This window comes from Pseudoliparis swirei, chromosome 24, assembly GCF_029220125.1.
Source record: "Pseudoliparis swirei isolate HS2019 ecotype Mariana Trench chromosome 24, NWPU_hadal_v1, whole genome shotgun sequence".
NCBI lineage: Eukaryota > Metazoa > Chordata > Actinopteri > Perciformes > Liparidae > Pseudoliparis > Pseudoliparis swirei.
The window spans coordinates 1,189,580-1,201,868 of NC_079411.1; the positions used below are offsets into that span (position 1 = coordinate 1,189,580).

The following is a 12,289-nucleotide window of genomic DNA, read 5'->3' on the forward strand; positions in this document are numbered from 1 at the left end:
CTGAGGACAAGAGAGTGAGACGTGTCTCTATGGACAAGAGAGTGAGACATGTCTCTATGGACAAGAGAGTGAGACGTGTCTCTATGGACAAGAGAGTGAGACGTGTCTATATGGACAAGAGAGTGAGACATGTCTCTATGGACAAGAGAGTGAGACGTGTCTATGGACAAGAGAGTGAGACGTGTCTATATGGACAAGAGAGTGAGACGTGTCTCTATGGACAAGAGAGTGAGACATGTCTCTATGGACAAGAGAGTGAGACATGTCTATGGACAAGAGAGTGAGACGTGTCTATGGACAAGAGAGTGAGACGTGTCTCTATGGACAAGAGAGTGAGATGTGTCTCTATGGACAAGAGAGTGAGACATGTCTCTATGGACAAGAGAGTGAGACGTGTCTATGGACAAGAGAGTGAGACATGTCTCTATGGACAAGAGAGTGAGACGTGTGTCTATGGACAAGAGAGTGAGACGTGTCTATGGACAAGAGAGTGAGACATGTCTCTATGGACAAGAGAGTGAGACGTGTCTCTATGGACAAGAGAGTGAGACGTGTCTCTATGGACAAGAGAGTGAGACATGTCTCTATGGACAAGAGAGTGAGACGTGTCTCTATGGACAAGAGAGTGAGATGTGTCTCTGAGGACAAGAGAGTGAGACGTGTCTCTATGGACAAGAGAGTGAGATGTGTCTCTATGGACAAGAGAGTGAGACGTCTCTATGGACAAGAGAGTGAGACATGTCTATGGACAAGAGAGTGAGACGTGTCTATGGACAAGAGAGTGAGACATGTCTCTATGGACAAGAGAGTGAGACGTGTCTCTATGGACAAGAGAGTGAGACATATCTCTATGGACAAGAGAGTGAGACGTGTCTATGGACAAGAGAGTGAGACGTGTCTATGGACAAGAGAGTGAGACGTGTCTCTATGGACAAGAGAGTGAGACATGTCTCTATGGACAAGAGAGTGAGACATGTCTATGGACAAGAGAGTGAGACGTGTCTATGGACAAGAGAGTGAGACATGTCTCTGGACAAGAGAGTGAGACGTGTCTCTATGGACAAGAGAGTGAGACGTGTCTCTGAGGACAAGAGAGTGAGACGTGTCTCTATGGACAAGAGAGTGAGACATGTCTATGGACAAGAGAGTGAGACGTGTCTATGGACAAGAGAGTGAGACGTGTCTCTGAGGACAAGAGAGTGAGACGTGTCTCTATGGACAAGAGAGTGAGACATGTCTCTATGGACAGGAGAGTGAGACGTGTCTCTATGGACAGGAGAGTGAGACGTGTCTATGGACAAGAGAGTGAGACGTGTCTCTGAGGACAAGAGAGTGAGACGTGTCTCTATGGACAAGAGAGTGAGACATGTCTCTATGGACAAGAGAGTGAGACATGTCTATGGACAAGAGAGTGAGACGTGTCTATGGACAAGAGAGTGAGACGTGTCTATGGACAAGAGAGTGAGATGTGTCTATGGACAAGAGAGTGAGACGTGTCTCTGAGGACAAGAGAGTGAGACGTGTCTCTATGGACAAGAGAGTGAGACGTGTCTCTATGGACAAGAGAGTGAGCCATGTCTCTATGGACAAGAGAGTGAGACATGTCTCTATGGACAAGAGAGTGAGACGTGTCTCTATGGACAAGAGAGTGAGGTGTCTATGGACAAGAGAGTGAGACGTGTCTCTATGGACAAGAGAGTGAGACATGTCTATGGACAAGAGAGTGAGACGTGTCTATGGACAAGAGAGTGAGACGTGTCTCTATGGACAAGAGAGTGAGACGTGTCTATGGACAAGAGAGTGAGACGTGTGTCTGAGGAGAAGAGAGTGAGACGTGGCTCTATGGACAAGAGAGTGAGACATGTCTCTATGGACAAGAGAGTGAGACATGTCTCTATGGACAAGAGAGTGAGACGTGTCTATGGACAAGAGAGTGAGACATGTCTCTATGGACAAGAGAGTGAGACGTGTCTATGGACAAGAGAGTGAGACATGTCTCTATGGACAAGAGAGTGAGACGTCTCTATGGACAAGAGAGTGAGACATGTATCTATGGACAAGAGAGTGAGACGTGTCTCTATGGACAAGAGAGTGAGACGTGTCTATGGACAAGAGAGTGAGACATGTCTCTATGGACAAGAGAGTGAGACGTCTCTATGGACAAGAGAGTGAGACATGTCTCTATGGACAAGAGAGTGAGACATGTCTATGGACAAGAGAGTGAGACATGTCTCTATGGACAAGAGAGTGAGACGTGTCTCTATGGACAAGAGAGTGAGACATGTCTCTATGGACAAGAGAGTGAGACGTGTCTCTATGGACAAGAGAGTGAGACATGTCTATGGACAAGAGAGTGAGACATGTCTCTATGGACAAGAGAGTGAGATGTGTCTCTATGGACAAGAGAGTGAGACGTGTCTCTATGGACAAGAGAGTGAGACGTGTCTCTATGGACAAGAGAGTGAGACGTGTCTATGGACAAGAGAGTGAGACGTGTCTATGGACAAGAGAGTGAGACGTGTCTCTATGGACAAGAGAGTGAGACATGTCTCTATGGACAGGAGAGTGAGACGTGTCTATGGACAAGAGAGTGAGACGTGTCTCTATGGACAAGAGAGTGAGACGTGTCTCTATGGACAAGAGAGTGAGACGTGTCTCTATGGACAAGAGAGTGAGACGTGTCTCTATGGACAAGAGAGTGAGACATGTCTCTATGGACAAGAGAGTGAGACGGTCTCTATGGACAAGAGAGTGAGACGTGTCTATGGACAAGAGAGTGAGACGTGTCTCTATGGACAAGAGAGTGAGACGTGTCTCTATGGACAAGAGAGTGAGACGTGTCTCTATGGACAAGAGAGTGAGACGTGTCTCTATGGACAAGAGAGTGAGACGTGTCTATGGACAAGAGAGTGAGACGTGTCTCTATGGACAAGAGAGTGAGACATGTCTATGGACAAGAGAGTGAGACGTGTCTCTATGGACAAGAGAGTGAGATGTGTCTCTATGGACAAGAGAGTGAGACGTGTCTCTATGGACAAGAGAGTGAGACGTGTCTCTATGGACAAGAGAGTGAGACGTGTCTCTATGGACAAGAGAGTGAGACATGTCTCTATGGACAAGAGAGTGAGACGTGTCTCTATGGACAAGAGAGTGAGACGTGTCTCTATGGACAAGAGAGTGAGACGTGTCTATGGACAAGAGAGTGAGACGTGTCTCTATGGACAAGAGAGTGAGACGTGTCTCTATGGACAAGAGAGTGAGACATGTCTCTATGGACAGGAGAGTGAGACGTGTCTCTATGGACAAGAGAGTGAGACGTGTCTCTATGGACAAGAGAGTGAGACGTGTCTCTATGGACAAGAGAGTGAGACGTGTCTCTATGGACAAGAGAGTGAGACGTGTCTCTATGGACAAGAGAGTGAGACGTGTCTCTATGGACAAGAGAGTGAGACGTGTCTCTATGGACAAGAGAGTGAGACGTGTCTATGGACAAGAGAGTGAGACGTGTCTCTATGGACAAGAGAGTGAGACGTGTCTCTATGGACAAGAGAGTGAGACGTGTCTCTATGGACAAGAGAGTGAGACGTGTCTCTATGGACAAGAGAGTGAGACGTGTCTCTATGGACAAGAGAGTGAGACGTGTCTCTATGGACAAGAGAGTGAGACGTGTCTATGGACAAGAGAGTGAGACATGTCTCTATGGACAAGAGAGTGAGACGTGTCTCTATGGACAAGAGAGTGAGACGTGTCTCTATGGACAAGAGAGTGAGACGTGTCTCTATGGACAAGAGAGTGAGACGTGTCTCTATGGACAAGAGAGTGAGACGTGTCTATGGACAAGAGAGTGAGACGTGTCTCTATGGACAAGAGAGTGAGACGTGTCTCTATGGACAAGAGAGTGAGACGTGTCTCTATGGACAAGAGAGTGAGACGTGTCTCTATGGACAAGAGAGTGCGACGTGTCTCTATGGACAAGAGAGTGAGATGTGTCTCTATGGACAAGAGAGTGAGACGTGTCTCTATGGACAAGAGAGTGAGACATGTCTCTATGGACAAGAGAGTGAGACGTGTCTCTATGGACAAGAGAGTGAGGTGTCTATGGACAAGAGAGTGAGACGTGTCTCTATGGACAAGAGAGTGAGACATGTCTCTATGGACAAGAGAGTGAGACGTGTCTCTATGGACAAGAGAGTGAGACGTGTCTCTATGGACAAGAGAGTGAGACGTGTCTCTATGGACAAGAGAGTGAGACATGTCTCTATGGACAAGAGAGTGAGACGTGTCTCTATGGACAAGAGAGTGAGACGTGTCTCTATGGACAAGAGAGTGAGACATGTCTCTATGGACAAGAGAGTGAGACGTGTCTCTATGGACAAGAGAGTGAGACGTGTCTCTATGGACAAGAGAGTGAGACATGTCTCTATGGACAAGAGAGTGAGACGTGTCTCTATGGACAAGAGAGTGAGACGTGTCTCTATGGACAAGAGAGTGAGACGTGTCTCTATGGACAAGAGAGTGAGACATGTCTATGGACAAGAGAGTGAGACGTGTCTATGGACAAGAGAGTGAGACGTGTCTCTATGGACAAGAGAGTGAGACATGTCTCTATGGACAAGAGAGTGAGACGTGTCTATGGACAAGAGAGTGAGACGTGTCTCTATGGACAAGAGAGTGAGACGTGTCTCTATGGACAAGAGAGTGAGACATGTCTCTATGGACAAGAGAGTGAGACGTGTCTCTATGGACAAGAGAGTGAGACGTGTCTCTATGGACAAGAGAGTGAGACGTGTCTATGGACAAGAGAGTGAGACGTGTCTATGGACAAGAGAGTGAGACGTGTCTCTATGGACAAGAGAGTGAGACATGTCTCTATGGACAAGAGAGTGAGACGTGTCTCTATGGACAAGAGGAGAGTGAGACATGTCTCTATGGACAAGAGAGTGAGACGTGTCTCTATGGACAAGAGAGTGAGACGTGTCTATGGACAAGAGAGTGAGACGTGTCTCTATGGACAAGAGAGTGAGACGTGTCTCTATGGACAAGAGAGTGAGACGTGTCTATGGACAAGAGAGTGAGACGTGTCTCTATGGACAAGAGAGTGAGACGTGTCTCTATGGACAAGAGAGTGAGACATGTCTCTATGGACAAGAGAGTGAGACATGTCTCTATGGACAAGAGAGTGAGACGTGTCTCTATGGACAAGAGAGTGAGACGTGTCTCTATGGACAAGAGAGTGAGACGTGTCTCTATGGACAAGAGAGTGAGACGTGTCTCTATGGACAAGAGAGTGAGACATGTCTATGGACAAGAGAGTGAGACGTGTGTCTCAGGACAAGAGAGTGAGACGTGTCTCTATGGACAAGAGAGTGAGACGTGTCTCTATGGACAAGAGAGTGAGACGTGTCTCTGAGGACAAGAGAGTGAGACGTGTCTCTATGGACAAGAGAGTGAGACGTGTCTCTATGGACAAGAGAGTGAGACGTGTCTATGGACAAGAGAGTGAGACGTGTCTATGGACAAGAGAGTGAGACGTGTCTCTATGGACAAGAGAGTGAGACATGTCTCTATGGACAAGAGAGTGAGACATGTCTCTATGGACAAGAGAGTGAGACGTGTCTCTATGGACAAGAGAGTGAGACGTGTCTATGGACAAGAGAGTGAGACGTGTCTCTATGGACAAGAGAGTGAGACATGTCTCTATGGACAAGAGAGTGAGACGTGTCTCTATGGACAAGAGAGTGAGACGTGTCTCTATGGACAAGAGAGTGAGACGTGTCTCTATGGACAAGAGAGTGAGACGTGTCTCTATGGACAAGAGAGTGAGACATGTCTCTATGGACAAGAGAGTGAGACGTGTCTCTATGGACAAGAGAGTGAGACATGTCTCTATGGACAAGAGAGTGAGACGTGTCTCTATGGACAAGAGAGTGAGACGTGTCTCTATGGACAAGAGAGTGAGACATGTCTCTATGGACAAGAGAGTGAGACGTGTCTCTATGGACAAGAGAGTGAGACGTGTCTATGGACAAGAGAGTGAGACGTGTCTCTATGGACAAGAGAGTGAGACATGTCTCTATGGACAAGAGAGTGAGACATGTCTCTATGGACAAGAGAGTGAGACGTGTCTCTATGGACAAGAGAGTGAGACGTGTCTCTATGGACAAGAGAGTGAGACGTGTCTCTATGGACAAGAGAGTGAGACGTGTCTCTATGGACAAGAGAGTGAGACATGTCTCTATGGACAAGAGAGTGAGACATGTCTCTATGGACAAGAGAGTGAGACATGTCTCTATGGACAAGAGAGTGAGACGTGTCTATGGACAAGAGAGTGAGACGTGTCTCTATGGACAAGAGAGTGAGACATGTCTCTATGGACAAGAGAGTGAGACATGTCTCTATGGACAAGAGAGTGAGATGTGTCTCTATGGACAAGAGAGTGAGACGTGTCTCTATGGACAAGAGAGTGAGACGTGTCTATGGACAAGAGAGTGAGACGTGTCTCTATGGACAAGAGAGTGAGACGTGTCTCTATGGACAAGAGAGTGAGACATGTCTCTATGGACAAGAGAGTGAGACGTGTCTCTATGGACAAGAGAGTGAGACGTGTCTCTATGGACAAGAGAGTGAGACATGTCTCTATGGACAAGAGAGTGAGACGTGTCTCTATGGACAAGAGAGTGAGACGTGTCTCTATGGACAAGAGAGTGAGACATGTCTCTATGGACAAGAGAGTGAGACGTGTCTCTATGGACAAGAGAGTGAGACGTGTCTCTATGGACAAGAGAGTGAGACGTGTCTCTATGGACAAGAGAGTGAGACGTGTCTCTATGGACAAGAGAGTGAGGCGTGTCTCTATGGACAAGAGAGTGAGACGTGTCTCTATGGACAAGAGAGTGAGACGTGTCTCTATGGACAAGAGAGTGAGACGTGTCTCTATGGACAAGAGAGTGAGACGTGTCTCTATGGACAAGAGAGTGAGACGTGTCTCTATGGACAAGAGAGTGAGACGTGTCTCTATGGACAAGAGAGTGAGACGTGTCTCTATGGACAAGAGAGTGAGACGTGTCTCTATGGACAAGAGAGTGAGACGTGTCTATGGACAAGAGTGAGACGTCTCTATGGACAAGAGAGTGAGACGTGTCTCTATGGACAAGAGAGTGAGACGTGTCTCTATGGACAAGAGAGTGAGACGTGTCTCTATGGACAAGAGAGTGAGACGTGTCTCTATGGACAAGAGAGTGAGACGTGTCTCTATGGACAAGAGAGTGAGACATGTCTCTATGGACAAGAGAGTGAGACGTGTCTCTATGGACAAGAGAGTGAGACGTGTCTCTATGGACAAGAGAGTGAGACGTGTCTCTATGGACAAGAGAGTGAGACGTGTCTCTATGGACAAGAGAGTGAGACGTGTCTATGGACAAGAGAGTGAGACGTGTCTATGGACAAGAGAGTGAGACGTGTCTCTATGGACAAGAGAGTGAGACGTGTCTCTATGGACAAGAGAGTGAGACGTGTCTCTATGGACAAGAGAGTGAGACATGTCTCTATGGACAAGAGAGTGAGACGTGTCTCTATGGACAAGAGAGTGAGACATGTCTCTATGGACAAGAGAGTGAGACATGTCTCTATGGACAAGAGAGTGAGACGTGTCTCTATGGACAAGAGAGTGAGACATGTCTCTATGGACAAGAGAGTGAGACGTGTCTCTATGGACAAGAGAGTGAGACGTGTCTCTATGGACAAGAGAGTGAGACGTGTCTCTATGGACAAGAGAGTGAGACGTGTCTCTATGGACAAGAGAGTGAGACGTGTCTCTATGGACAAGAGAGTGAGACGTGTCTCTATGGACAAGAGAGTGAGACGTGTCTCTATGGACAAGAGAGTGAGACATGTCTCTATGGACAAGAGAGTGAGACGTGTCTCTATGGACAAGAGAGTGAGATGTGTCTCTATGGACAAGAGAGTGAGACGTGTCTCTATGGACAAGAGAGTGAGACGTGTCTCTATGGACAAGAGAGTGAGACGTGTCTCTATGGACAAGAGAGTGAGACGTGTCTCTATGGACAAGAGAGTGAGACGTGTCTCTATGGACAAGAGAGTGAGACGTGTCTCTATGGACAAGAGAGTGAGACATGTCTATGGACAAGAGAGTGAGACATGTCTCTATGGACAAGAGAGTGAGACGTGTCTCTATGGACAAGAGAGTGAGACGTGTCTCTATGGACAAGAGAGTGAGACGTGTCTATGGACAAGAGAGTGAGACGTGTCTCTATGGACAAGAGAGTGAGACGTGTCTCTATGGACAAGAGAGTGAGACATGTCTCTATGGACAAGAGAGTGAGACGTGTCTATGGACAAGAGAGTGAGATGTGTCTCTATGGACAAGAGAGTGAGACGTGTCTATATGGACAAGAGAGTGAGACATGTCTCTATGGACAAGAGAGTGAGACGTGTCTCTATGGACAAGAGAGTGAGACGTGTCTATATGGACAAGAGAGTGAGACATGTCTCTGGACAAGAGAGTGAGACGTGTGTCTGAGGACAAGAGAGTGAGACGTGTCTATGGACAAGAGAGTGAGACATGTCTATGGACAAGAGAGTGAGACGTGTGTCTATGGACAAGAGAGTGAGACGTGTCTCTATGGACAAGAGAGTGAGACGTGTCTCTATGGACAAGAGAGTGAGACGTGTCTCTATGGACAAGAGAGTGAGACATGTCTCTATGGACAAGAGAGTGAGACGTGTCTATGGACAAGAGAGTGAGACGTGTGTCTGAGGAGAAGAGAGTGAGACGTGTCTATGGACAAGAGAGTGAGATGTGTCTCTATGGACAAGAGAGTGAGACGTGTCTATGGACAAGAGAGTGAGACATGTCTCTATGGACAAGAGAGTGAGACGTGTCTCTATGGACAAGAGAGTGAGACGTGTGTCTGAGGAGAAGAGAGTGAGACATGTCTCTATGGACAAGAGAGTGAGACGTGTCTATGGACAAGAGAGTGAGACGTGTGTCTGAGGAGAAGAGAGTGAGACGTGTCTCTATGGACAAGAGAGTGAGACATGTCTCTATGGACAAGAGAGTGAGACATGTCTCTATGGACAAGAGAGTGAGACGTGTCTCTATGGACAAGAGAGTGAGACATGTCTCTGAGGACAAGAGACTGAGACGTGTCTATGGACAAGAGAGTGAGACGTGTCTATGGACAAGAGAGTGAGACGTGTCTCTATGGACAAGAGAGTGAGATGTGTCTATGGACAAGAGAGTGAGACATGTCTCTATGGACAAGAGAGTGAGACATGTCTCTGAGGACAAGAGACTGAGACGTGTCTATGGACAAGAGAGTGAGACGTGTCTATGGACAAGAGAGTGAGACGTGTCTATGGACAAGAGAGTGAGATGTGTCTATGGACAAGAGAGTGAGACATGTCTCTATGGACAAGAGAGTGAGACGTGTCTCTATGGACAAGAGAGTGAGACATGTCTCTGAGGACAAGAGACTGAGACGTGTCTATGGACAAGAGAGTGAGACGTGTCTATGGACAAGAGAGTGAGACGTGTCTCTATGGACAAGAGAGTGAGATGTGTCTATGGACAAGAGAGTGAGACATGTCTCTATGGACAAGAGAGTGAGACGTGTCTATGGACAAGAGAGTGAGACGTGTCTCTATGGACAAGAGAGTGAGACATGTCTATGGACAAGAGAGTGAGACGTGTCTCTATGGACAAGAGAGTGAGACATGTCTCTATGGACAAGAGAGTGAGACATGTCTCTATGGACAAGAGAGTGAGACGTGTCTATGGACAAGAGAGTGAGACGTGTCTCTATGGACAAGAGAGTGAGACATGTCTCTATGGACAAGAGAGTGAGACGTGTCTATGGACAAGAGAGTGAGACGTGTCTATGGACAAGAGAGTGAGACGTGTCTCTATGGACAAGAGAGTGAGACGTGTCTCTATGGACAAGAGAGTGAGACATGTCTCTGGACATTTCATTGGACAAGAGGTTGAGGCGTGTCTCTGGACATTTCATTGGACAAGAGGTTGAGGCGTGTCTCTGGACATTTCATTGGACAAGAGGTTGAGGCGTGTCTCTAGACATTTCATTGGACAAGAGGTTGAGGCGTGTCTCTAGACATTTCATTGGACAAGAGGTTGAGGCGTGTCTCTAGACATTTCATTGGACAAGAGGTTGAGGCGTGTCTCTTTGTCTCTCTGATGTCTGACTGTGTTTCTTGCAGTGAAGGAAAATGGACGGTGACTGCAAGGTTTGACCACCGGCAGCAGAACACGTTCACCTGTGAGTTCCAGGTGAAGACGTACGGTACGTTGTGGTCGGCCCCGCCTCCTTCAGCTGAGGACATCCGTTTCCTTCTGCTCGTCTTGTGAGAATCACACTGCTGCTCCACTCTGAATGGTTTATCTTCGTCAGACTGCATTTCTCTGTGATGTGTTTCAGTGCTTCCTGCCTTCAACGTGACCCTGACGCCCAGGAAGTCCTTCCTCAGCCTGGAGGACGGCCAGCTGGAGGTGGAGGTGGAGGCCAGGTCGGTAGATACTCACCCAACACATGCTGGCCGTGCCGCTTCATGCACATCGTTTACGACTGGAGAATACGTCCCTTTTGAGCATTAAAGGTGTAAGAACAACGCCCCCTATGTGAGATATTTTGTTAAGTTGTGTTCTTGCAATTTTCTCCAAAAGCTTCCAACAGTTGGAAAACTTGACGAATCTCATCTTAATCAAGGTGGTCACGAACACGTTTCTACTCCTTTCTGTTGCCCCTGTGGTCAGATGCTGAACTGCACTCTGTTGTCCTGCGACTTGTACTTGTGCGAGGACGACGTTGAATTTGAATCTGATGTTTTTCCTGATACTTGTGGCTTCCCTCGGAGGACCCTGGAGGTGGCTGCCTAGTCTGCATCGTGGTTGTCTACCAGAAGCTTTTCATCACTTTTAATTCAAACTAACTAACTCTTTCTGTTGAGATTTTGTTTATTGCGCAGACCCTAGTGGTAGAACATTCCATATTCTGCATTTAAAGTTCAATTAAATTTAATTCAGTTTATTTTGAATAGCCCAATATAACAAATTACAAACTCCCCTCAGAGTGCTTTACAATCTGTACACATATGGCATCCCTGACCTCTGACCTTTGACCTCACATCGGATCAGAACAATCTCTCAACAAATAGAAAAAACCCTTTCACTGGGGGACCACGATCCAGACCTCCATGATTCAGACCTCCATGATCCAGACCTCCATGATCCAGACCTCCACGATCCAGACCTCCACGATCCAGACCTCCACGATCCAGACCTCCATGATCCAGACCTCCACGATCCAGACCTCCATGATCCAGACCTCCATGATACAGACCTCCATGATCCAGACCTCCACGATCCAGACCTCCACGATCCAGACCTCCAAGATCCAGACCTCCCCGATCCAGACCTCCACGATCCAGACCTCCAAGATCCAGACCTCCCCGATCCAGACCTCCACGATCCAGACCTCCCCGATCCAGACCTCCACGATCCAGACCTCCACGATCCAGACCTCCACGATCCAGACCTCCATGATCCAGACCTCCACGATCCAGACCTCCACGATCCAGACCTCCATGATCCAGACCTCCACGATCCAGACCTCCAAGATCCAGACCTCCACGATCCAGACCTCCACGATCCAGACCTCCATGATCCAGACCTCCACGATCCAGACCTCCACGATCCAGACCTCCCCGATCCAGACCTCCACGATCCAGACCTCCACGATCCAGACCTCCACGATCCAGACCTCCATGATCCAGACCTCCACGATCCAGACCTCCATGATCCACTCTATTGCAGATTCAACTTCAGCTGTTGACCATAACTCCTCCAATGTTCCTCTCAGTTGAACCTGAACCTCATTCTAACTTCTAACCACGTCCTTACATCTGGTCCTCATGCTCTACCCATCGGGACGTACACATGACCACACACACCTCATCCACGAGGCCTTTTATGTTTTAAATATAAACATAATAATGAATGCAACTCGCTGATTTCCCTTTGCTGTGATTGGGTCTCAGGTACCTGTACGGGGAGCCGGTTCAGGGGACGGCCTACGTGGTGTTTGGGGTGAAGGTCAACCAGGAGATGAGAAGGTTGCCTTCAGTGAAGCAGGTGTCGAATGTAAGTCACAGATGTTACGGCGGCCGTCATGAGATGTTCACGCCACCATTGTGAGCGATACATCATTGACCCTTTGTTAAGCCCCGCCCCCTGCTCGCCGCTCTGTCGAGCTGT

The 12,289-nt window shown here is 47.8% G+C and overlaps 2 protein-coding genes across 4 annotated transcripts in view; both read left to right on the forward strand.

The window, feature by feature from the left end:
- The window catches only part of LOC130190741 (complement C3-like), a 36,213-nt gene that overhangs the window by 4,226 nt on the left and 19,698 nt on the right, over positions 1-12,289 (forward strand). For both annotated transcript variants that reach the window (XM_056410308.1, XM_056410307.1), the window contains exons 8-10: positions 10,237-10,319; positions 10,455-10,542; positions 12,073-12,175. In XM_056410308.1, coding sequence (XP_056266283.1) covers positions 10,237-10,319; positions 10,455-10,542; positions 12,073-12,175 — 274 coding nt within the window. The remainder of the gene's footprint in view (positions 1-10,236; positions 10,320-10,454; positions 10,543-12,072; positions 12,176-12,289) is intronic.
- LOC130190753 (aggrecan core protein-like) lies at positions 10,543-12,066 on the forward strand. 2 transcript variants are annotated; one of them, XM_056410332.1, is made up of 2 exons: positions 10,543-10,632; positions 10,790-12,066. In XM_056410332.1, the coding sequence occupies exon 2, from the start codon at positions 11,230-11,232 to the stop codon at positions 11,896-11,898; it is 669 nt and encodes a 222-aa protein (XP_056266307.1). In that variant the 5' UTR covers positions 10,543-10,632; positions 10,790-11,229; the 3' UTR covers positions 11,899-12,066. The 2 variants fall into 2 exon arrangements, with proteins under 2 accessions (XP_056266307.1, XP_056266306.1); XM_056410331.1 differs by having other exon boundaries at positions 10,571-10,654.

What these genes read in the sequence shown, in the direction of transcription:
- LOC130190753 (XM_056410332.1), top strand. Translation starts at nt 11,230, where the DNA reads ATGATTCAGACCTCCATGATCCAGACCTCCATGATCCAGACCTCCACG.